The sequence below is a fragment of the Thalassophryne amazonica genome, chromosome 13 (assembly GCF_902500255.1).
Source record: "Thalassophryne amazonica chromosome 13, fThaAma1.1, whole genome shotgun sequence".
Classification (NCBI taxonomy): domain Eukaryota; kingdom Metazoa; phylum Chordata; class Actinopteri; order Batrachoidiformes; family Batrachoididae; genus Thalassophryne; species Thalassophryne amazonica.
Window position 1 is genome coordinate 59,593,189 of NC_047115.1, and position 25,839 is coordinate 59,619,027.

General features: G+C 42.4%; 1 protein-coding gene across 3 annotated transcripts; it reads left to right on the forward strand.

The window, feature by feature from the left end:
• On the forward strand, positions 1-25,839 carry tsnax (translin-associated factor X). Of its 3 annotated transcripts, XR_004564593.1 has the most exons (8): positions 1-15; positions 1,817-1,886; positions 3,921-4,004; positions 4,100-4,214; positions 4,906-5,036; positions 13,640-13,761; positions 24,524-25,005; positions 25,811-25,839. XR_004564593.1 is itself a non-coding variant. In XM_034185341.1 (7 exons), exons 2-7 carry the CDS (start codon positions 1,871-1,873, stop codon positions 24,899-24,901), a joined length of 846 nt encoding a protein of 281 aa, XP_034041232.1. In that variant the 5' UTR covers positions 1-15; positions 1,817-1,870; the 3' UTR covers positions 24,902-25,437. The 3 variants fall into 3 exon arrangements, 2 of the variants coding, with proteins under 2 accessions (XP_034041232.1, XP_034041233.1); XM_034185341.1 differs by lacking the exon at positions 25,811-25,839 and having other exon boundaries at positions 24,524-25,437; XM_034185342.1 differs by lacking the exons at positions 1-15; positions 25,811-25,839 and having other exon boundaries at positions 3,924-4,004; positions 24,524-25,440.

A 25,839-nucleotide genomic window follows, 5' to 3' on the forward strand; every position in this document is an offset into this window, starting at 1 on the left:
AGACTAAACACTATAAGAAATGGCTTACCTGAAGGTGCATATGGTCGATTGCAGGGGTTCTCTGATTTACCTACTAGCAGTCAGGGTTGCTGTTGGTCCCTGACTGCCTGCTTCAGTGTTACATGCCTTAATTACACTGGGCAGTGTAGAAAACAGTTATTTGCACTCTCGCAACCCAACAACGAAGACTAGGGTAGAACTTAATGCAGAGGTCCACTTTGAAATCAGAAAAGTCTTCTTGGGCCCACTAAGAAGTCAGATAAATGAAGAATAACCTATGTCATAAAGACCCATGTCAACGAAAATGACTGGAAAATCACTAAGGGCCCTTGGGCAAGGTCTTTAATCCCCTATTGCTCCTGGTGTGTAGTGAGCGCTTTGTATGGCAGCACCCTCACACCAGGGTGAATGTGAGGCATTATTTGTAAATCGCTTTGAGCATCTGATGCAGATGGAAAAGTGCTATATAAATGCAGTCCATTTAGCTTTTGGCTTCTCCTGGGGGCTCAGGATCATGACTGCAGACCGAGTACAGATATGCATTAGCATTTGGCACAAGTTTTACATCAGCTGGCTTTCCTGATACAAATCCAGTGTTACATGGTGAAACACACACAGCCCTTGGTCTTTGCCTCATTGAATGGAACATTCCATCTTTCACCTCATGAAATATTCATGCCATTGCACTCATAAACATTCATTATTTGTATATCATAATGGCATAGCATCACATTCAAAATTGTACAAATTCAAATGAATAAAAGACAGTTAATATTTCAAAGTACTGGAGTGGTCTACCATTCTCCAGACCTGAACTCAATAGAAAGTCTTTGGAAGGAGCTGAGACTCAAAACCTGAAAGATCTGGAGAAGATCTGTATGGAGGAGTGGACCAAAATCCCTGCTACAGTGTGTGCAAAGTTGGTCCAGAACTACAGGAAATGTCTGATCTCTGTAATTGCAAACAAAGGATTCTGTACGAAATATGTGTTTTGCTGTTGTGCAAAAATGCAAATTAATTATTTAAAAATCATAGTGTGATTTTCTGAATTCTTATTTAGACTCTGTCCCTCACAGTTGAAGTGTGCCTACGATAAAAATTACAGACCTATCGATTCTTTGTAGGTGAGAAAACTTGCAAAATCGATAGTGGATCAAATACTTATTTGCCTCACTGTATGCGTGAATAATAAGCAAATGATCTGAACACTTCAATGACTACATCCTATCTAACAATAACTGATTAAAACAGATGTTAGGAGTGTGCTTATCTTGATGTAATAAACAGATGCACGACCGAGTCAATAAGCGAGCTCAGCATTACCAGTACACATGCGCAGTGCGCGCTTCCAGTCGGCGGCTATCGGTACAAAGTCATGTGCACAGCAGTGATGTACTGGGAAACATTTATTATGCTTACTTTTGATGAGAAATTCCATTTACTGCACACAGCAGTGAGCGATATTACGCGGCCACCGTCAAGCACGTGCATTTGTTTGTCTTCAAAAATAAGAAACGCCTCATTCTACCTTGTTACTACATCTCCCAAGATGCACTTTTCTTTCGCTTGTCACTTCTGCGCCAAAGCCCCTCGCTGAATAGGGTTCACGTGGAATGCCTGTTGGTAAAAGCCGTAGAAAGCCTTTTTCCTCCATGATACAGTATTTTGATTTTTTTTTCTTTAAGTTGCTACGAATTACAGCTAGTCATTTTTTTTAAGCGTGAGACACAGGTGTTTTCCTCATTGATGTCGATAATTCCTGGTGTTTATTTCAGGCGCCTTTTGGTTTTCGTGTCTGAATCTGTCTCTGAACAACCGCCTTAAAATAGTTAATTTTGTAAAAATAATAATAAACTGAATCGCGGAAGGCATGAGTAAGCGAGAAGGTGAGTCCAGCGTGTTTGGACTAATTTAGAAATAAGAGTTCTGGTGGCGCTGATGGCGGTCCGTCCGTCTTCTTCGGGTTTTCACTCAACCAGCTCATTTCACTGATTTGCACTTTTTCCGTACAGAAAGAAATCAATCAGTGCCATCGCCATCATGCTCGTAGCTTAAACATGTTTAGTTTTTTTTTTTTTAGATAATTCATACTTTATATTATTAGTAAGAAACAAATATGTGGCATGAATGAGTGAAAATCTACAGGCGCGGTGATATCAGCATGTATATTGCATAATACAGTCAGCAGGTGATTTAAATTGTCAGTTATACTAAACTTTTAGACCAAAAGGTTTATTATAATGTAATTTCCTTAACGGCTCCCATAGTTGTAATGCAGCACTTTTGCTTTTTGCTCCCATTATTCATGAGTTGATGCAAAAGATGTAATTTTTCTATGTGCACAAAAGGCTAAAATGTATTTGCATATTTGTTATGTGTGTTGGTGAGCACCTTAGTGTTGCCAACATAATTCATCCACCAGGCTAGTGTGGCACCATGATTAAACAGCATGATTATTGCACTGTGTCTTAAAAGGCCACGCTAACGTGGGGTTGTGCTTATATATATATATATATATATATATATATATATATATATATATATATATATATATATATATTATTCATTTATTTTCCATAACCGTTTAGTCCAGTCAAGGGTCACACTGATGACGGTTGGAGCCTATCCCAGCAATCATAGGGGGTAAAGCGTGGTACACTATGGATAGGATTATTTACGTGTGTGTGTGTGTGTGTGTGTAAAAGGTAGATGTGGTAGTCCTGGGCCTGTGTGGTTACACATGACCTGTGGTTGTGAGGTTGGATGGATGTCTTGCCAAATTATCAAAAATGATGTTGGATTTGGCTTATGGTTGTGAAATGATCATTCACTTCACATGCAACATTTCTGGAGGACATTCCTGCAGTCATTATGCCCATTGCACACTTCCTCAAATATTGACATTTCTGGCCTTATGTTGTTAGAAAACTGCAGATTTTACAGCAGGCTTAAGTTGTGACCAGTCCAGGGTATATCTGTGCAATTATCATGCATCTTGATATGACACACCAGCCAGGTGGATGGATTATTTTAGCTAAGGTGAAGTGCTCACAAACACAGATTGAACAAATTTGTGAACAATATTCGCTTAATTTGGCAGGGTGATTTCGCTGTCGTGAGTCTCATCTAGTGTTAACCCTGGTTCACACAGAAAGATTTTAAAATGATCTTTAGGTTTCCAAAACCTGAGAGACCACACGCATGGAGATACAAAATCATAGCTCTAACAGTTTTGGCCGTACAATGTGTGGTGTGCAGCCACATGGCAAGGACAACACCACCACATGAACAGGACACACACACGAACATTCTCAGGTCAGACAGGAAATCTCGCAAAATTTCTCGAGATTAAACGTGACTTCAGAGGAAACAAACGGAGATAGTTTGTGGTCTATTTACAACAGAGGGAAAAACGATACAAAATGAAAAAGAAAATGCATTCTTTAAAGGAGTGGAGACACCGTGACCACCAGACTTTGTGGTAAGTCAGAACAGCTGTTTTGATTTTATTTTCTGCTCCGTGTGTTTGTCATCTCAATTTCTGATTGGCTGCACGTCCCATTCAGCAGGCTGCATACTCATTTCTGGTCAGGGGACGCCACACACGCTGGGATATCGGGCCGAGACCATCCAACGTGTTGAATATCCCCGATTTGCAAGCGGAGCACTCCTTATGTCCTTCCGAGCAGATCAGAGCACTCTTAACACACCACACACGGCAGGAATATCTGATCCGGTTATCTTGAGTGTCAACACTCGGGCGTCCTTAAGATTGTCAGATGGGGAAGATCGGGTCCGATATTAGCCTAATTGTCTTGCTGTGTGAACCAGGCAGTACGTTTGAATGTGATTTTGAACACAAACCTTTGCTTGCTGCTCTGTTGGTCTGCATCATCAGCTGTTGCTCTTTTCTGCCTCAGCAGCTGAAGGATGCCCACAGAAAAATGTGATTGACCACGATGTGAGAGATCACCTGTCCTCACCTGTCATCAAAGCTTTCAAAGGTACCATTAGACCTAGCTTTTAAAAATACTTGTGTACTTTATATTTTGCTTTTTTGTGGAATGATAGCAAGTGTAACTTGTTGATCTCTTTCAAGTTTTCCAACAGGAACTTGACACCAAACACGACAAATATGAGCGTCTTGTCAAGATCAGCCGAGACATTACCATTGAAAGCAAGAGGACCATTTTTCTTTTACACAGAGTGACCAGGTAAGCCATATTCGAAGGAACAAGCACACAGTCTCCATTAACCCACAGCACCCTGGGCAAACGTTGATAAGAGCACCAATGAAAGTGATGCTTTTCTACAGAAGGCTTCTACAAAGTACATTTCACTCAATAGGCTTTTTGGGGTCACCATACCTAACACACACACACACACACACACAGTTCAGTGCCAATGGTGGAGGAAAAAAAAAGTTATTGCATTCACAAGATTTTTACACCCCAGTGACCTTAACTTTTGACTTTTTGACTCCAAAATCAATAGATAACAGGGGTAACTGTGTAATGCATATACCACGTTAGGTGACAGGGCAGTAACTGAAGTAATCTCCTTCACAAGTGAAATGTTGCATGGCTGAGTGACTCCCCTGCATATTAGTGACATCGAGCACATTGTGCTGCATTGTCCTTTTAATCAGTACAATGCATGAACATAGAAGCCTAACGCACTAGATTTAGCAGAGGAAGCACATTTTCATCTGAAGAGTCAGACAACTAAATACTAGTTAAATATGCCAAAAATATAAATTAACAACACAAAATGACAGGATGTTGTTATCTCACCACAGCAAAACTGTTTCAGAGAGGATTTTCACTTTAAGTTAGCAGTCATTGTGAAGTGGTTAATTAACGTGCATCACTAACTTAGACTGTGTCTGTTTTCTCTGGATCTAAGTGTTCCCGATGTAGAAGACGTTCTGAAGGAGGCAGATGGAAAACTAGACGGAGTCAGGCAGAAGATTGGTCAGATTGCTAATGAGCTGAGAGGAGAAGACCTCTACCAGTTTCACAGAGCGTTCACACCAGGTGGGGCTTTTTTTTATATAATACACCCATGTTGATAATCCGTTCAGCAATAATGAAGGTGAATTTCTCATGCAGATACAAATCCAGTGTTTGCCTGCGTTCACTGGCTTCCAGTAAATATCGCATCACATTTTAAGGATTTGCTAATACAGTAGTGTTCAGAATAATAGTAGTGCTATGTGACTAAAAAGATTAATCCAGGTTTTGAGTATATTTCTTATTGTTACATGGGAAACAAGGTACCAGTAGATTCAGTAGATTCTCACAAATCCAACAAGACCAAGCATTCATGATATGCACACTTCTAAGGCTATGAAATTGGGCTATTAGTAAAAAAAAAAAAAGTAGAAAAGGGGGTGTTCACAATAATAGTAGTGTGGCATTCAGTCAGTGAGTTCGTCAAATTTGTGGAACAAACAGGTGTGAATCAGGTGTCCCCTATTTAAGGATGAAGCCAGCACCTGTTGAACATGCTTTTCTCTTTGAAAGCCTGAGGAAAATGGGACGTTCAAGACATTGTTCAGAAGAACAGCGTAGTTTGATTAAAAAGTTGATTGGAGAGGGGAAAACTTATATGCAGGTGCAAAAAATTATAGGCTGTTCATCTACAATGATCTCCAATGCTTTAAAATGGACAAAAAAAAACCCAGAGACGCATGGAAGAAAACGGAAAACAACCATCAAAATGGATAGAAGAATAACCAGAATGACAAAGGCTCACCCATTGATCAGCTCCGGGATGATCAAAGACAGTCTGGAGTTACCTGTAAGTGCTGTGACAGTTAGAAGACGCCTGTGTGAAGCTAATTTATTTGCAAGAATCCCCCGCAAAGTCCCTCTGTTAAATAAAAGACATGTGCAGAAGAGGTTACAATTTGCCAAAGAACACATCAACTGGCCTAAATTATTACTATTAAATTAAATTATTATTATTAATTAATTCATTCATTCATTAATAATAATACTAATTATTATTATTATTATTATTATTATTTTAATACAATTATTAAATTATTAGTTATAAGTAATAATATTGTTCTCCTGGGGGATTTCAATGCCCACGTGGGCGACGACAGTGAGACCTGGAGGGGGGTGATCGGGAAGCACGGCCTCCCCGATCTGAACCCGAGTGGTGTTCAGTTGTTGGACTTCTGTGCTAGTCACAGTTTGTCCATCACGAACACCATGTTCGAGCACAAGGGTGTCTATAAGTGCATGTGGCACCAGGACACCCTGAGCTGGAGGTCGAGGATCGAGTTTGTAGTCGTATCATCTGACCTTTGGCCACGTGTCTTGGACACTCGAGTGAAGAGAGGGGCTGACCTGTTGACCGATCACCACCTGGTGGTGAGTTGGATCTGCTGAGAGGGGAGGAAGCCGGTCAGACCTGGCAGGCCCAAACGTATCGTGAGGGTCTGCTGGGAACGACTGGTGGAACCCTCTGTCAGCGAGGTCTTCAACTCCCACTTCCAGGAGAGCTTCTCCCAGATCCCGGGGGAGGTTGGAGACATGGAGTCCAAGTGGACCATGTTCTCCACCTCCATTGTTGATGCGGCCACTCGTAGCTGTGGTCACAAGGTCTCTGATGCCTGTCGTGGCGGCAATCCCCAAACCCGGTGGTGGATGCCGGAAGTAAGGGATGCCGTCAAGCTGAAGAAGGAGTCCTACTTATCTTTGTTGGTAGGTGGGACCCCGGAGGCAGCTGACAGGCAAACCGTCCGACGCCTCAGAAGGCGGAAGCAGCTCTCCACCAGCACTTTCTACGGTGCTGGTGGGGAGCTGTTCACCCTGACTGGGGATGTTCTCAGGCGGTGGAAGGAATACTTTGAGGATCTCCTCAATCCCATCATCACGTCTTCTGAAGAGGAAGCAGAGACGGGGGACTCAGAGGCAGACTCATCCATTACCCAGGCCGAAGTCACCAAGGTGGTTAGAAAGCCCCTCAGTGGCAAGGCTCCTGGGGTGGATGAAATCCGTCCTGAGTAACTTAAGTCTCTGGATGTTGTGGGACTGTCTTGGCTGACACGCCTCTGCAACATCGCGTGGCGGTCGGGGACAGTACCTCTGGATTGGCAGACCGGGGTGGTGGTCCCTCTGTTTAAGAAGGGGGACCGGAGGGTGTGTTCCAACTACAGGGGGATCACACTTCTCAGCCTCCCCGGTAAGGTCTACTCCAGAGTACTGGAGAGGAGAATTCGACCGATAGTTGAACCTCGGATTCAGGAGGAGCAGTGTGGTTTTCGTCCTGGTCGTGGCACACTGGACCAGCTCTACACATTCCATCGGGTGCTCGAGGGTTCATGGGAGTTTGCCCAACCCAGTCCACATGTGCTTTGTGGATCTGGAGAAGGCGTTCGACCGTGTCCCTCAGGGCACCCTGTGGGGGGTGCTCCGGGAGTACGGGGTTCGGGGTCCTTTGCTAAGGGCTATCCGGTCCCTGTACCACCGCAGCAGGAGCTTGGTTCACATTGCCGGTAGTAAGTTAAACCTGTTTCCAGTGCACATTGGCCTCCGCCAGGGCTGCCCTTTGTCACCGGTTCTGTTCATTATCTTTATGGACAGAATTTCTAGCCGCAGCCAGGGTGTAGAGGGGGTCTGGTTTGGGGACCACAGAATCTCGTCTCTGCTGTTTGCGGACGATGTGGTTCTGTTGGCTTCGTCAAATCAGGACCTTCAGCGTACACTGGGGCGGTTTGCAGCCGAGTGTGAAGCATCCGGGATGAAAATCAGCACTTCCAAATCCGAGGCCATGGTTCTCGACCGGAAAAAGGTGCTTTGCCCTCTTCAGGTCAGTGGAGTGTCCTTGCCTCAAGTGGAGGAGTTTAAGTATCTCGGGGTCTTGTTCACGAGTGAGGGACGGATGGAGCGTGAGATCGATAGACGGATCGGCGCAGCATCTGCAGTGATGCGGTCGCTGTGTCGGACCGTTGTGGTGAAGAGAGAGCTGAGTAGGGGGGCAAAGCTCTCGATTTACCGATTGATCTACATTCCGATCCTCACCTATGGTCATGAGATTTGGCTCATGACCGATAGAACGAGATCGCGAGTACAAGCGGCCGAGATGAGTTTCCTTCGCAGGGTGGCTGGGCCCTCCCTTAGAGATAGGGTGAGGAGCTCGGTCACTCGGGAGGAGCTCGGAGTCGAGCCTCTGCTCCTCCATGTCAAAAGGAGCCAGTTGAGGTGGCTCGGGCATCTTTTCCAGATGCCCCCTGGACGCCTCGCTGGAGACGTGTTCCGGGCACGTCCCATCGGGAGGAGGCCCCGGGGAAGACCCAGGACATGCTGGAGGGACTATGTCTCTTGGCTGGCTTGGGAACGCCTTGGGGTTGTGTGGATCGGAAGGTCTGGGCGGCTTTGCTTGAGCTGCTGCCCCCGCGACCCGACTCCGGATAAAGCAGAAGAAAATGGATGGATGGATGGATACAGTAATGTAACTAAGGTATATGTCACATATATTTTGTAGTACATTTTATATACAAATGAGGACAAATTTATTTGCCCCCCCATGAAATTTAACATGTTCAAATTTTTCCCAAGTACTTTTTAAACAGAGCAAGGAATTTTCAATATAGCATTTCTAAACATCCTAGTTTTATTTTGGATGCTTACATATTTTTGTTTCTGTGTGCAAAGTAAAATAATTTCACAAAAAATACAAGAACCACCAGTGTCAAAATTATTAACCACCCCGATGGTAATAGTTAACTGTGTGTCTTTTTGCTGGATAACAGCCTGCAGTCATTTGTTGTAGTTTTCAACAAGTCTCAGACATGTTCTCCTGAGAAATCCCAGCCTATCCTTCTCTGGTGACTCTCTCAAGCGCCACCAGATTTGATGGTCTTCTGGCATGGACCTTGGTCTTCAGTTCACTCTACAGATTTTCAATGGGATTCAAGTCAGGGCTTTGTTCAGGCCAGTCAGTAATGTTCAGTTTGGTTTTCTGGAGGTCGCTCTTCAACAGGAGTGACGTGTGTTTTGAGTCGTTGTCATGTTTTTTAATTTAACCTTTATTTAACCAGGTTAGTCCCATTGACATTGAGATCTCTTTTGCAAGGGAGACTTGGACAATTATAAACTTTCCAGTTCACCGAATCTGCATGTCTGTAAAATGTGGCTGGAAGCCAGAGTAAACCCACACATGGGGAGAACATGCAAACTCTACACAGAAAGGCTACAGGTGGGAAATGATCCCATGACCTTGCTGTGAGGCAACAGTGCTAACCACGAAGCCACCGTGCTGCCCGTGTGCAACACTGTGTGTTGGAAGACAAAGTAACTGCTTGAGGTTTTCTTTCAAAATCTTCACATATCTTCCTTTTTTCATGAAGACTTCATCCACCTTGAGGAGATTCCCGGTTTCAGACACGCTGTAGCATCCCCACAGCATAATACTCCCACCACTGGGTTTCGCTGTGGGGACGGTGTTCACCTCTAACTTCTTTCTCCCAACGAAAAGCAACGTCTCTGTGGCCAAAGAGCTACGTATAGATTTGTCTCCTCTGACCAAAGAACACGCTTCCAGTGTGCATAATCGTTCTCCAGGTTGTTTTTAGTATACTTCAGTCTGGCTTAAAGGTGTCTCCTGCAGAAGTGGAGTTTTTCTTGTCCAATTTTCCATTGGCAGGTTTTTTTAAACCATGACAACAAGGTGGTTTTAATAAGATCTTTTCTTTTTTTTTTTTTCTTTTTTTTTAAGATGCATTACCGAAAAACAAGGCCTTAAATTTTACTGAAATTTTTCAAGTTGTTGTGTCACATATTAAGTGTAGATGATTTGACTGGAAATTACACATATTCTTGGGACAATTTTGCATTTTTGTAGTATGAGTAAATACAGGTCAGTTTTTCTATAAATTTCAGAATACTACCTCAGAGAAACTGTCCTTTGAAAAGTGGACACAAATGTGACATATTTACTAAAAAAGTTTAGATATAACAATTTAGGCATATTACATGTGCTCATGTGATGATCAAAAAAATGACAGTTGGAGATGTGATCTCACAAGGACTTTTAGTTAAACGCTTAATAGCACACAGACTTTCTCCTAAATGTTATGCTGCACAGACACATAGTAGTTTGAGCTTTAAATGTATTGCAGAGTCACTGTATGAGACCTCTATGCTTGCCTGGCTGTAGTAGACCCGCCTTCTGATAAAGCTGGTTTCCTGCCACAAGTATCAGATTTGATTAACGTTGCCACATTGTCTGCCACGTTTGAGGGGAAACTTGACTGGGATTTGGGGTAAGCTGTTATCTGGCAGCTGGGGGAAGTTGTTTTTAGATTGTGGTCACTCGTGACGTGTGTGACGTGACTCGTAGCAGTTCCTACCACTTAGAAGTTTCATTTATTTTTTTATTTTTCTCATCTTTATTAGATTAGGGAACTTTCTCATTGCAGACTCTGTTTCCCCTGCAGATAATCTCGGCTGGACTCAAAGTCTCCGGGCATGTTTAATGGGTTTGCTTTTGATATAAGGACCATTAAGATATTGTGGGCTAAATCTGAACATAATTGTTGCTGATAACAGGGCAGTGCAGCCCCTTGATAAGATGTTTAGCGTGACCCAGCTAGCAAGTTTCAGACCATAGAAGCACAAGTGCAGGAGTGAATCACTCTCCAGACTTTACCTGTGACTGTGAGAACCGCTCTTTGCAGTGAGCTTTATTAATGTTTAAATCATGTATGGGCTCTCACACATGCTTGCAGAGTAGATGCAGTCTGTTTCACATGTATTGTTCTTTGTCCCAGTGCCTAACTGTGTTGGGATCATTACATAAACCTCCTACATAGCAACTAGCTAAACAAGCTCAGGTTTTCCAAGCACCATACCAATAAAATCTAATTTCTAGATTAGTCATTGTGTTGACTTTGTTTTTTTCTTTCTAGGAATTCAGGGACCAAAGGTTTTGCTGCTGCATCATTAATAGCTGCAACATTAATAGCTGTTGGCAGCTTGAATCAAAACCTGTGTGTGTCATACTCAGTCCACCTCTGAATGTGCTGTGTTTTTAAACAGCCACTAGCAGTATTTGGATATTTAGATGAATTTATGTTGATAAAGGTTGGGAACAATTTGCCAATATAACAGTGGTGGCTGCTTTACATTAAACTTTGGGAAAATAATGTGGAGCAGACGGTGGTGCAACTTAAAAACAATGAGTTTAATGATTTATGACAAACTAAAGGGCAAACAGTTAAAAGTCACAAGGACTGAACAGTTTGGATAAGCGAAGTTTGCACTTACATGGTCAACAAGTCAATTAAAGTCCCGTGAGTGTAGTTGTGATTCTCTTGTCTTGATGTTTTTTTTTCTTTCTAAAAATACTGCACAGTGGAGCAAAAGACCTCAAGAAAGGACATTTAAAAAGCTGTTTTATTTCAGTCTGAACATTAAATTTGGCAGCTTGTTTCCTTCCTCAGTTGTGTTAAATATAGCTGCTTGGTCTGTGGCATGGCTTTCAAAGTCAGAATACTTGCTGATACATAAAAATACAAAGTGGTGGCAGCAAAATGTGCAGATACGTCTATGCCACATACCTTGAGAGTAAACCCAAGTGCTTTAAACCACAGGGAAATGCGGTATGAAATTTGATGGTTTGCAAGAGTGAGAAATAACAATGTAACAAAAGAGGTGCACCTGCCTTTGCTCATTTGTTTTAGGCACAGAAAGGGACATTTTCAGGCACTGGAGCACTCATGATTTAATGAGTGACACGCTACACGCGTCACTCATTAGTCTGATGTTACTAATACCAAATTTAAACAAAAAGGCAATTGATTGACATTAATTTTGCAGTTTCTCTTGAACCTGCAATAGTAATTTCAAAATATGTATGAAAAAATGATGAACATTTAATCTATATTATAAAACCCAAGTGACCTCTGTGTGTGTATATGGGTGTGTGCATGTGTATTTTGGGTCAAGGATGAATGCTGTGAAAACAGAAAGTTGATAGGACTAATATTTTTGGAGAAATTAGCAACAGTGAACAATGGACATTGTGCTGCAATGCACCAAGGGAGTTTGGGGTTTTAAATGTTGTTATTGTGGTTTGTGTTAGTTTAACAGTATTGTTAGTGTTATTGATTTATTGTGTTTTGTAGTTCAATTGGTTTAGTCAGTTTAGTTAAGTGTCCTATTGCCATTACCATGAGTTTAAACGGTACTGCATTTAATGTCGTCCGCCACCGTCTCTGTTTGTGCCTGTGTAAAAATAGAAGCACCTGCTTGCAGTAGAATGCAGAAAAAACAAAAAGCTCTGCATGTGTGCTTGCAACTTCAATCACGGACAAACTGTGGAGAGCTGACATTTACTGTCTGGTATCCTTATGTATTTTGGGCCAAGGATGAATGCCGCCAAAACGGAACGTTGATAGGACTAATATTTTTGGAGAGACTGCAGATATTAGCTAGCAACACTGAACAATGGACATTACTAATTACATTCTGGACTCACACGCCATTCCAGCAGGGAGTGGTAAATCATCTTTATATTAAAAGCGTGAATGTGTAAGTGTGTGCATGATTTTATTTAATAAGTTCAATGTAAGGACATAATATAATTGTAAATATGTTAAAAATACATGGATGACACAAGAAAGTGAAAATGCTTATTTCCATTGTGGTCCATTTAAAAATCAAATAACTAATAATAATAATAGTGTGTATATGATAACAAGAATATAAACAATTTATAAATACATTAAGACAGTAAATTAACATAAAACAATATGTAATTAACAGGAAATAAAAGGGTTGAGTTCCTCTTCTAAAAATTGGTGAGGTCAAAGGTTCTAAAAACATTCTGGACTCACATACCATTCCAACTCATTATAGAAACATTGCATAATCTATTGCCACTCTTGAAAAATGTTAACTACCTATTTTATGAACGCTACCCAATTTCAAGCCCGTGGATCCCCACGGGCAATGTGCTAATAAATTGTAACTTTACAATTTCATGGACAGCTTTATATTATGAAGTTGTGTTGTGTGATAGATTTACCTCTAAGGCTTGACAGCCTTGGGGTAATTAACAGTACTGGCGGGAATTGACTGAAACACAGTGAAAGATAAAAGCTGGAGAAATAGCGATGAACCACAATCTGCTTTCATTTTTGCTCATACTGTGTTTAGCAACAGGGGAGATAGAAGGCCTTTTGAAGTTCAATTGCTGCGCCAAAAGTAAACTTCAGACACAAAGTCTTCCGTCCTGTGATTATATGATTGTTGTTTACACAGCAGCAGAAAACAAATGAGGGGTCATCTTAGCCTTCCACAAAAACTGGCCATTTGTTCAGTAAAAAGACTGCAACAGGAAACACGTTTTATTTGAATCCTTATCTACATCTCTAATCTACACCATGCAGATACCATGTAGTGTTTGTACACACTGTTGTTAGCTGTGCTTGTTTGAAACATGTTTGACCTTCTCTTTCATTGACCAACATGTTTTGTGGGTCATATGTTGAGAAACTGAGGGTGTCTACATCCTCTATGTCTATACTGTAAAGAGTCAACCAGTGAACAGTGAAACAGTTGGCTGTTCTAACCAGTGTCTTATGATAGTTTTTTTTTTCTTTTTTCTCACCTTGCATTAGGCATGCAGGAGTATGTGGAGGCCGTCTCTTTCCAACACTATATCCGCCATCGCAGCCTTATCAGCCTGGAGGAGATCAATGCCAGACTGGTGTTTATGAAAATGGAGAAGGCAGACTCAAAGGTAAATGGACAGAAAGAATGCAGTCTACTTAAGCATAACCACCCCACAGTTAGTTTATGCCAAAATTCTAATATATATGGAGCCCTGGAGTAATAGCAAGGAAAGAAAAAAAAAAATCAATTCTGTGTCTTGAGGCCTGCCCTGTGATAGACTGGTGGCCTGTCCAGGGTGCACCCTGTTGGAAAAGGGTCCAAAATCATAATACATGTGCATGAGATACAATTCGTTTTCATGTTGTGATTAATTTGTCCACCCAAGATAACTATATACAAAGAGCCAACAGATTAGCCTTTCTCCCCAAAGCATCAAGTGCCAGTAAGGTGAGTTGACTATTAACTAGTAAGTCCCTTCAGCATCTCCCTTGTTTTCACTTGGGGTCCTCACAGCAGATCAGAGGTATATCTGCATCTTGATTTGGCATGTTTTACCTGGTTGGGCAGTGGTGGGTTTGAAACGGGGACCTTCTGCACTGGAAACAAGTGCACTTAACCACTCGGCCACTATCCTTGGCCTAAGTTGACTATTAACTAACAAGGCAAAATTAGTAATTAATTAGTAAGTATAATTACACTAAATACCGGTCAGGTCTATAGGAGTAGGTGCTGATAGGTTCCGGTACTGCACCTTGCTTTGTTTCCCACACTATGGAACTGCCCTGGGTCCTGGTTTGCACTCAGCCAGGCAAACAACCAGTCCAGCTCCAACTCTCAAAAGTAGTCACCCAGCTGTAGCAGCCAGGTGATACATGAGTGTCCCCTTGGACTTCTCTTGTTGCAAGTGGACACCTCACCTGAGTCTCCCTTAGTAACTGTTCATTTGACAGAGTTATTCATTTGTTACCCAAGGATTTACTGCACAGGTTGCATACCAATGATATTTTGTCATCAGCGTAAGTCACTGGTTAACATCAAATTCTTACAATCAATCAATCAATCAATTTTTTTATATAGCGCCAAATCACAACAAACAGTTGCCCCAAGGCGCTTTATATTGTAAGGCAAGGCCATACAATAATTATGTAAAACCCCAACGGTCAAAACGACCCCCTGTGAGCAAGCACTTGGCTACAGTGGGAAGGAAAAACTCCCTTTAACAGGAAGAAACCTCCAGCAGAACCAGGCTCAGGGAGGGGCAGTCTTCTGCTGGGACTGGTTGGGGCTGAGGGAGAGAACCAGGAAAAAGACATGCTGTGGAGGGGAGCAGAGATCGATCACTAATGATTAAATGCAGAGTGGTGCATACAGAGCAAAAAGAGAAAGAAACAGTGCATCATGGGAACCCCCCAGCAGTCTACGTCTATAGCAGCATAACTAAGGGATGGTTCAGGGTCACCTGATCCAGCCCTAACTATAAGCTTTAGCAAAAAGGAAAGTTTTAAGCCTAATCTTAAAAGTAGAGAGGGTGTCTGTCTCCCTGATCTGAATTGGGAGCTGGTTCCACAGGAGAGGAGCCTGAAAGCTGAAGGCTCTGCCTCCCATTCTACTCTTACAAACCCTAGGAACTACAAGTAAGCCTGCAGTCTGAGAGCGAAGCGCTCTATTGGGGTGATATGGTACTACGAGGTCCCTAAGATAAGATGGGACCTGATTATTCAAAACCTTATAAGTAAGAAGAAGAATTTTAAATGCTATTCTAGAATTAACAGGAAGCCAATGAAGAGAGGCCAATATGGGTGAGATATGCTCTCTCCTTCTAGTCCCCGTCAGTACTCTAGCTGCAGCATTTTGAATTAACTGAAGGCTTTTTAGGGAACTTTTAGGACAACCTGATAATAATGAATTACAATAGTCCAGCCTAGAGGAAATAAATGCATGAATTAGTTTTTCAGCATCACTCTGAGACAAGACCTTTCTGATTTTAGAGATATTGCGTAAATGCAAAAAAGCAGTCCTACATATTTGTTTAATATGCGCTTTGAATGACATATCCTGATCAAAAATGACTCCAAGGTTTCTCACAGTATTACTAGAGGTCAGGGTAATGCCATCCAGAGTAAGGATCTGGTTAGACACCATGTTTCTAAGATTTGTGGGGCCAAGTACAATAACTTCAGTTTTATCTGAGTTTAAAAGCAGGAAATTAGAGGTCATCCATGTCTTTATGTCTGTAAGACAATCCTGCAGTTTAGCTAATTGGTGTGTGTCCTCTGGCTTCATGGATAGATAAAGCTGGGTATCATCTGCGTAACAATGAAAATTTAAGCAATACCGTCTAATAATACTGCCTAAGGGAAGCATGTATAAAGTGAATAAAATTGGTCCTAGCACAGAACCTTGTGGAACTCCATAATTAACTTTAGTCTGTGAAGAAGATTCCCCATTTACATGAACAAATTGTAATCTATTAGACAAATATGATTCAAACCACTGCAGCACAGTGCCTTTAATACCTATGGCATGCTCTAATCTCTGTAATAAAAGTTTATGGTCAACAGTATCAAAAGCAGCACTGAGGTCTAACAGAACAAGCACAGAGATGAGTCCACTGTCCGAGGCCATAAGAAGATCATTTGTAACCTTCACTAATGCTGTTTCTGTACTATGATGAATTCTAAAACCTGACTGAAACTCTTCAAATAGACCATTCCTCTGCAGATGATCAGTTAGCTGTTTTACAACTACCCTTTCAAGAATTTTTGAGAGAAAAGGAAGGTTGGAGATTGGCCTATAATTAGCTAAGATAGCTGGGTCAAGTGATGGCTTTTTAAGTAATGGTTTAATTACTGCCACCTTAAAAGCCTGTGGTACATAGCCAACTAACAAAGATAGATTGATCATATTTAAGATCAAAGCATTAAATAATGGTAGGGCTTCCTTGAGCAGCCTGGTAGGAATGTGGTCTAATAAACATGTTGATGGTTTGGATGAAGTAACTAATGAAAATAACTCAGACAGAACAATTGGAGAGAAAGAGTCTAACCAAATACCGGCATCACTGAAAGCAGCCAAAGATAACGATACGTCTTTGGGATGGTTATGAGTAATTTTTTCTCTAATAGTTAAAATTTTGTTAGCAAAGAAAGTCATGAAGTCATTACTAGTTAAAGTTAATGGAATACTCAGCTCAATAGAGCTCTGACTCTTTGTCAGCCTGGCTACAGTGCTGAAAAGAAACCTGGGGTTGTTCTTATTTTCTTCAATTAGTGATGAATAGAAAGATGTCCTAGCTTTACGGAGGGCTTTTTTATAGAGCAACAGACTCTTTTTCCAGGCTAAGTGAAGATCTTCTAAATTAGTGAGACGCCATTTCCTCTCCAACTTATGGGTTATCTGCTTTAAGCTACGAGTTTGTGAGTTATACCACGGAGTCAGGCACTTCTGATTTAAAGCTCTCTTTTTTAGAGGAGCTACAGCATCCAAAGTTGTCTTCAATGAGGATGTAAAACTATTGACGAGATACTCTATCTCACTTACAGAGTTTAGGTAGCTACTCTGCACTGTGTTGGTATATGGCATTAGAGAACATAAAGAAGGAATCATATCCTTAAACCTTGTTACAGCGCTTTCTGAAAGACTTCTAGTGTAATGAAACTTATTCCCCACTGCTGGGTAGTCCATCAGAGTAAATGTAAATGTTATTAAGAAATGATCAGACAGAAGGGAGTTTTCAGGGAATACTGTTAAGTCTTCTATTTCCATACCATGAGTCAGAACAAGATCTAAGATATGATTAAAGTGGTGGGTGGACTCATTACTTTTTGAGCAAAGCCAATAGAGTCTAATAATAGATTAAATGCAGTGTTGAGGCTGTCATTCTCAGCATCTGTGTGGATGTTAAAATCGCCCACTATAATTATCTTATCTGAGCTAAGCACTAAGTCAGACAAAAGGTCTGAAAATTCACAGAGAAACTCACAGTAACGACCAGGTGGACGATAGATAATAACAAATAAAACTGGTTTTTGGGACTTCCAATTTGGATGGACAAGACTAAGAGTCAAGCTTTCAAATGAATTAAAGCTCTGTCTGGGTTTTTGATTAATTAATAAGCTGGAATGGAAGATTGCTGCTAATCCTCCGCCCCGGCCCGTGCTACGAGCATTCTGACAGTTAGTGTGACTCGGGGGTGTTGACTCATTTAAACTAACATATTCATCCTGCTGTAACCAGGTTTCTGTAAGGCAGAATAATCAATATGTTGATCAATTATTATATCATTTACCAACAGGGACTTAGAAGAGAGAGACCTAATGTTTAATAGACCACATTTAACTGTTTTAGTCTGTGGTGCAGTTGAAGGTGCTATATTATTTTTTCTTTTTGAATTTTTATGCTTAAATAGATTTTTGCTGGTTATTGGTAGTCTGGGAGCAGGCACCGTCTCTACGGGGATGGGGTAATGAGGGGATGGCAGGGGGAGAGAAGCTGCAGAGAGGTGTGTAAGACTACAACTCTGCTTCCTGGTCCCAACCCTGGATAGTCACGGTTTGGAGGATTTAAGAAAATTGGCCAGATTTCTAGAAATGAGAGCTGCTCCATCCAAAGTGGGATGGATGCCGTCTCTCCTAACAAGACCAGGTTTTCCCCCAGAAGCTTTGCCAATTATCTATGAAGCCCACCTCATTTTTTGGACACCACTCAGACAGCCAGCAATTCAAGGAGAACATGCGGCTAAACATGTCACTCCCGGTCTGATTGGGGAGGGGCCCAGAGAAAATTACAGAGTCCGACATTGTTTTTGCAAAGTTACACACCGATTTAATGTTAATTTTAGTGACCTCCGATTGGCGTAACCGGGTGTCATTACTGCCGACGTGAATTACAATCTTACCAAATTTACGCTTAGCCTTAGCCAGCAGTTTCAAATTTCCTTCAGTGTTGCCTGCTCTGGCCCCCGGAAGACAATTGACTATGGTTGCTGGTGTCGCTAACTTCACATTTCGCAAAACAGAGTCGCCAATAACCAGAGTTTGATCCTCGGCGGGTGTGTCGTCGAGTGGGGAAAAACGGTTAGAGATGTGAACGGGTTGGCGGTGTACACGGGGCTTCTGTTTAGGGCTACGCTTCCTCCTCACAGTCACCCAGTCAGCCTGCTTTCCCGGCTGCTCGGGATCTGCCAGGGGGTAACTAACGGCGGCTAAGCTACCTTGGTCCGCACCGACTACAGGGGCCTGGCTAGCTGTAGAATTTTCCACGGTGCGGAGCAGAGTCTCCAATTCGCCCAGCCTGGCCTCCAAAGCTACGAATAAGCTACACTTATTACAAGTACCGTTACTGCTAAAGGAGGCCGAGGAATAACTAAACATTTCACACCCAGAGCAGAAAAGTGCGGGAGAGACAGGAGAAGCCGCCATGCTAAATCGGCTAAGAGCTAGTAGCTACGCTAAGCTAGCGGATTCCTAAAAACACGCAAAGTGAATAATGTGTAAATAATTTAGAGGTGATTCAGCAGAAGGAGTGCTTTAGTTAAGGCACGTAAAGATTACACTGGGAAACAAATCGTAATCTAGATAACTAGATCAATCTAACTGCGCAGATTAAACAGCTAACAGATACAGAAAAACACCGCTGTGCTCCGGAACAGGAAGTGATACAATACTGCAGTGAGAGCCAACCACCAGTGATACAGGGAGTACCAGGGCCCTAAAGAGTTGGACCTTCCTTCTCTTGCAAAGGTATCTGCATTGCCAAACACACCTGTCCGTGTACCTCATAACCCTATAAGCAAAAGACTGAGATATTAACATCACTTGCAAGATAAGTGAATTGCCCTAAAGTTTGACACTTTCAAGATATATGGAAACACTTTTTGATAACTGAGTCCAGGAACTTGCTGAAAGCTTAGGTCTTAGAGTTGATCCAGAACAAATATAAACCTACTCACTCAAACCCCTTACTTAGCTTCTCAAGTGCTGCAATCTGCAAAGGTCACAGTATCATCCAAGAAGTCGTAGTCAGTAAAACCTTCCTCGCTGACAAAAGCACCTAAGCTAGTTATTTACGTAGGCCTATGCAACACAGATGCCATGCAGGCCTTGAACTGACTAGGGGCCAGAACACATCCCCTGATGAAAGCCATATGTAATTCAGTCGGTCTTCCTCCAGTTTGCACAGCACGCAGAGAATAGAAGTTAATATGAGTACTAGAGTCCGCGCTCCCAATGTTGCCTACTAAATGTGAATGTCCCTTCATGGACAGCAACATGACACCTGCTAACCGGGCAAAATATTGACCAAATGCCTGGATGTTTATGCATTTTCAATGTGGATACGTGAGTGAACACAGAAAAAGCTCACAAAATACATGTCAAAATGCCATTCTGACCTGGATATCGAGCCAGTAAAATGAATTTATATTAAATTTTGTAAGGAAAGTATTAAACTTACTCTGACACCCAAATGATCCACACAATCCAGACGGGCACACAGAGTGCATTAATTAATTCCACATGGTCCGCATTATTTAAATCCATTTTTGTATAGTACTGAATAAATTCACCTTTGAATAAAATTCCATTCAAGGTGGTTTAAATCCTCAGATTTCATACACAGGCATGATGCTTTACACCAGTTTATTACCCAAAAGTCATGGAAAAAGTAACAAGAATAACCGAAACTGCTTAGTTATCGAAGGAAATGTCTCCCTTCTTCCTCTGTGGCTTTGTCAACATACACAGCTTTCCAGCATTTTCCACTTGTTTCTTGACGAGACTCTGAGTGTCAGTGTGCGCTGGCCACTGTGTTGCCCTGATCAAAAATGGTGACCACGCCTTCTTGCCGGGTCACGACTCAGTGCAACTGCGGACTCTAGTACTTATATTAACCTCTGTGACTCAGAGTAACTGTGCCAGTTATGATGCTCAGCAAATTATTGGGGAACCTGCAGATTTTCAGGTTGTCCCAGAGAGCAATCCAGTCAGCTCAATCAAATGCTGTGAAAATAACCTAGACTGCAAAGAAGTAACTGCTGATATTCATGCTTGCTTTCGCTAAGTACTTGCAGAGCTCGGGTGTGGTCAGTTGTCGACTTCTTGGGTGTGTCGACAGACTGCTCTGGTCTCTGAGTTGCAAGTAACTATGACTGAATCCTGTTCAGAATAATCCATGTAATCACTTATACTGACACAGAGAGCAATACCCCTGTAGTTTTTGCAGTCCAAGCGATCACCTTCTCCTTAGGATGCCATGTCCTTTTTTCGATTCCCTAGGAATGATACCAGTCTCCCATATTGAAACAAACATCATTTGTTATTCCAGAAGAACAGCATCTCGACCCGCCTGGAAAAGTTCTGCTTTATTACTACAGACACCTCATGCTTTCCCAGCCCTTGAGGACCTGCACTACTTTTGTGATCTCATGAAAAGTTGGTGGATCGCAGTAGACTGTAAGATCAGCCACAAGAACCCTGGCACTGGTGATATCTAACATCACAACAAGAAGATCAGTCTTATACAGCTTCTCAAAGGAGTGGACCAATGGGACAGTGACAGAGGCATCTGTCAGGACTAAAGTGTCACCCACTATGACTGTGATAGGACAAGGTGCATGTTTGGAGGGATGAAGTTCTTTGATCCCTCTGTAATGTGACCACAGATGGTGATTCAACTGATCACAGATTCCTCTAACAAATGCCTGCTTGTCAGGGCCATCACAGCCTGTTTTCTCAGCTCCCTATACAGCCTAGAATATCCATCAAGCCGTGCACTATGACTCATCTGGATGATATTCCAAACACCCTTTGATATGAAGCACCTCCTAATGTACCTGCTGGGGACATTTATGACTCCCAAGCAGTCCCCAGCAGCTATCAGGGTCTGTTTCTGGAACAACTTCTACATTCCATTTGTCACCAATTGTGTCCATATCTGCAAGTCCTTCAGTTAGAATGCTTGCAAACTCCCACAAAACAGTCCAATCTTGAAGTTTGGCAAGATTTAATCTCAGACACTTTGCAGCTTGCAGTCTGTACAACTTCAGCTGCAGCCTTAGGGAAGCTACAACAAGTCTGACAAACTGGGCACTTCTGTAGACCCGACAGTCTTCCCTTATTTATGCACATGGTCACTCTCCATAGTAGTATCTCCAGCAACAGAATACTGTGTATAGCTGTGCTGCTCTAGACATTTTTTTTACAAAGTTAATGGGCATTGAGCCATTTTCACCACAGTTACTAGATCTGTAAGTAGTGATACAGTCCCCATAACCAGCCACAAAGTCACCCATGAGCAGTGAAGTGTTACCTCTGGGGCAGTTGTCAATCACCAAATGAAGCTATTCATAAAAAGTCCTCCTTAAGGCCCTCTCACACATTGACGATTTAGCCTGCGTATGCCGGCCATATTAAAAACGCTGGCAATTGCTGTCGTACGTCTAATAAATTAATGCAGCTGTCACACCTTGACGATTAACCAGCGTATGCTGACAGCCCTATTTCCACCCAATGGTTCGGGTTGGTACTGCACCGTGTGGTTCGAGTCAGAAACAGAGTAATTTAACATTATTTTATTTTTTTATTTTCATTTTTTATCTTGCTGGACTATTTCATTGTGTACAGAATGCTGATGAGTTGAATGGCTGTGGAAAACACTGCCGTGAATGAATGAAGTGCTGTCTCTTTAAGCGCTGGCTGCTTCCTGATCAGCGGACATCAGGTCCACTGATCAGGTCATCACAGACCTGAATAATGAAACATGTGATTATTTAAACATTTAAAGTGACAGTCGACCATGATCAGGTGTTATCAGACCTGAATGAAGAGCTGTGTGATCTGTCGATGTGGTGATCACTGACAGTGACGGCGCTTTAAATATTTAAATAGCGTATTAATCAGGTGTGATCACCCTGATTGATTGATCAGGTCGTCTGATGATCACATCGACAGCAACAACACTTTAAAAGTTTAAATCATCACAGCACTTCTGTGTGATCACGGCACAACACCGGCATTCTCTCAGAAATGGACCTGCAGCAGAAAAAACACAGAGGAACTTGCTTTAAAACGCTGTTTCCAGCCACGAATTACAGCATTTTCAGATGTCATTTTCAAAAATCAAGAGCTTTATGTGGATTCATGTCCATCTGTGATGGTGAATTGGACTGAAATGAACAGATCAGATTTGTGTGTGAATGAAGCAGTCATTCTGCATGAGGACCGCAGCTTTCAGCCAGTCAGTGGACAGCATTAATGGATGGATTTAGACTTACGAGTAAATTACAAGAAAGTTGTGCCAACAATCACATAACTTACCTACAACTTATGTCCCTCATGTGCGAGATGTATGAGTCACACTGGCATGCTTTGAAAATTTTCAGCATGCCCAAAATTTTTTGAGGAGCTCAGCGTATTAGGACGTACGAGGTCTGTGAGAAAAGTAACGGACCTTTTTATTTTTTTCAAAAACTATATGGATTTGATTCATATGTTTTTACGTCAGCCAAGCTTGAACCTTCGTGCGCATGTATGAGTTTTTCCACGCCTGTCGGTTGCGTCATTCGCCTGTGGGCAGGCTTTGAGTGAGCACTGGTCCACCCCTCTCATCGTTGTTTCATTGCGAGGAAGTGGCGGAATGACTTGGGCTTTTTTTCCATCAGAATTTTTTCAGAAACTGTTAGAGACAGGCAGCTGGAAACCATTCGAAAAATTTATCTGGCTTTCGGTGAAAATTTTACGGGCTTCACAGAGAATAAGGAGTGTTACTACAGCTACTACAAGGACAGCCCACAATGGCGCACGGCGCGGCGCGCTCCGAGCCGCCATCGAGAGGCAGAAACCACCGCATCATTTCTAAACGGATGGCTGTGTGGAGCCGGGACCGTCGTATGCAATTTCTCTGGTTATCACAAGAGCTGGACATCAGCCATTTCCTGGCAGATTTCACTTTTAACAAGAGATTTTGTCATGGAAAGCCGCGCGGACGCTTTGCGCGTCACGACCGATTCGCTGATGAAGCGAGACAAAGGAACACCTCTGTTTCGGAGTGCCAGAGGACAAGTTGGGACGTCTATCTCGGCTTTCAGTGCTTACCAGTCGAGTGAGTATAAGAGAAATTGTGGAGAGCTGGGCTTGTCCCAGCTTGTCCTCTGGCACTCCGAAACAAAGGTGTTCCTTTGTCTCGAAATCATTCCGCCATTTCCTCGCAATGAAACAACGACGAGAGGGGTGGACCAGTGCTCACTCAAAGCCTGCCCACAGGCGAATGACGCAACCGACAGGCGTGGAAAAACTCACGCATGCGCACGAAGGTTCAAGTTTGGCTGACATAAAAACATATGAATCAAATCCATATAGTTTTAGAAAAAAATAAAAAGGTACAATACTTTTCTCACAGACCTCGTACATCAGCGAGCTTCAGCGTGTTTCAACGTGTTAGTATTTGTTTAATACAGCCCCTCAAAACTCAAACGTGTAGACAAGGTGGTTCTGTGACTTATGAGTTGGACTTCCAAGCTCTTGACTATACACCTCATTTTCATCATCCCAGTCCACCCAGGTGCATATGAGTACCGGCTTGGCTGGGGAAGTAACCTTCGATGGGCTGGCATCCCACCCAGAGAGTCATAAGCTCTCATCCACTTCATTCTACAGTTTCTGGGGATAAGAACTGGCCTGGTTGGTCTCAGGGCCTGCATGGTTGTCTCTCTCTCTCTCTCTCTCTCTCTCTGTCTCTCTCTCTCTCTCTCTCTCTCTCTCTCTCTGTCTCACTCTTGTGGATGTAATAATGTCCCATATAAATAGTGTTACACTCTACATATGGAAATCCAGTAATTCTCAGAAAACTTTTGTCAGTATTGTTAAATCCTTCTTTTGTTCTTCTGTTTTCAGGACTCACTTGAAGCTCTCCCACTGGGTGCTCAGGTCGTGACCTTCCAGGTGATGCCTTCAGACTACCTGCTCGGTGTGGCCGACTTGACAGGAGAGCTGATGCGGTTGTGCATTAGCAGCGTGGGGAATGGTGACATTGACACACCCTTCCAGCTAAGTCAGTTCCTGCGGCAGATCCATGACGGGTTTTCCTACATTGGGAACACAGGCCCTTATGAGGTATCTAAGAAGTTGCACACGCTGCGGCAGAGCTTGGGCAAAGTGGAGGATGCCTGCTACACCCTGCGAGTTCGCGGCTCAGAAATCCCCAAACACATGCTGGCTGATGTTTTCTCCAGCAGAACTGCACTCATTGACCCAGAAGAAGGTGTGGTTTAAGTCACAAATGCCTTCAGTTTGTGCAGTCATCTTGCATCCTTTAACCATTTCAGTGGCGGTGAAATGACACTGTGGTTGTAGTGTAAACCTTTAGCTTCAATTCAGTGGAGTAAGTCCTAAACTGGCCCTAAGGCTCATCGAGCTGGACACCCTCACATGAAGCAGATGAGATTCTACGACTCCTCTATAGATGGGATGCCAATCCATCCCAGGTTATGTCTTCAGCCAAGGTTTGTACCCATATACAACTGGGCAGACTGGGTCTCTTGTCAAAGGACTAAATCGGGTAGCCTGATGTGCACACACCTGCATAAATATTGGTAGCTTAACTCCTATCACACAGAGCCACTAGTGCAGCAGATAAGAAAATATTTACAGAGGAATCCTTCAGATGGTGATGCAAGCACCAAATTTGGCACAAATACACCTTTGACATCACTCTATTGAAAAAACACTGTCCACTTGAATGTTCATTAGGCGGACAGGTAGGGGTCACTTGAAGAATTACGCAGGGGTCAAAATTTTAATGCTACAGTCATATTGAAAGATATTCCATATTATTTGTCTGATCATAAAGATTTCAAAAGGGTATAGTTTAGACCATCTATGACTGAATTCTATGGAGTTATGGGGTGAAAATAGCAAAAATGGTGAGAAAGGTCAATTTCAGTTTGTACAGGGGTCAAAAATTAAAGTTGCTCCAGTTTTGGTAAAAAGTGATGCAAATTATTGATTGAGCAAATAGTTGTTAAAAAAATAGTTTAGACCATCTGTTATGTTTAGTTATCACACTACAGGGTAACATGTTAAATGCCATTGAATCCAGTGGATGTCAACATTGTTTGACCGTTACTGTGGAGACCAAACATTCAACATGGTCAGAACTATTCCATTTATTAATCCTATTAGCTCAACCAGTAATTTGCATCACTTTTTAC

Excerpts from the sequence above, each read along its gene's own strand:
- tsnax (XM_034185341.1), top strand. Across the intron at positions 4,005-4,099 it reads TGTCATCAAAGCTTTCAAAG|TTTTCCAACAGGAACTTGAC; the intron begins GTACCATTAGAC and ends ATCTCTTTCAAG. Across the intron at positions 13,762-24,523 it reads TGGAGAAGGCAGACTCAAAG|GACTCACTTGAAGCTCTCCC; the intron begins GTAAATGGACAG and ends TTCTGTTTTCAG.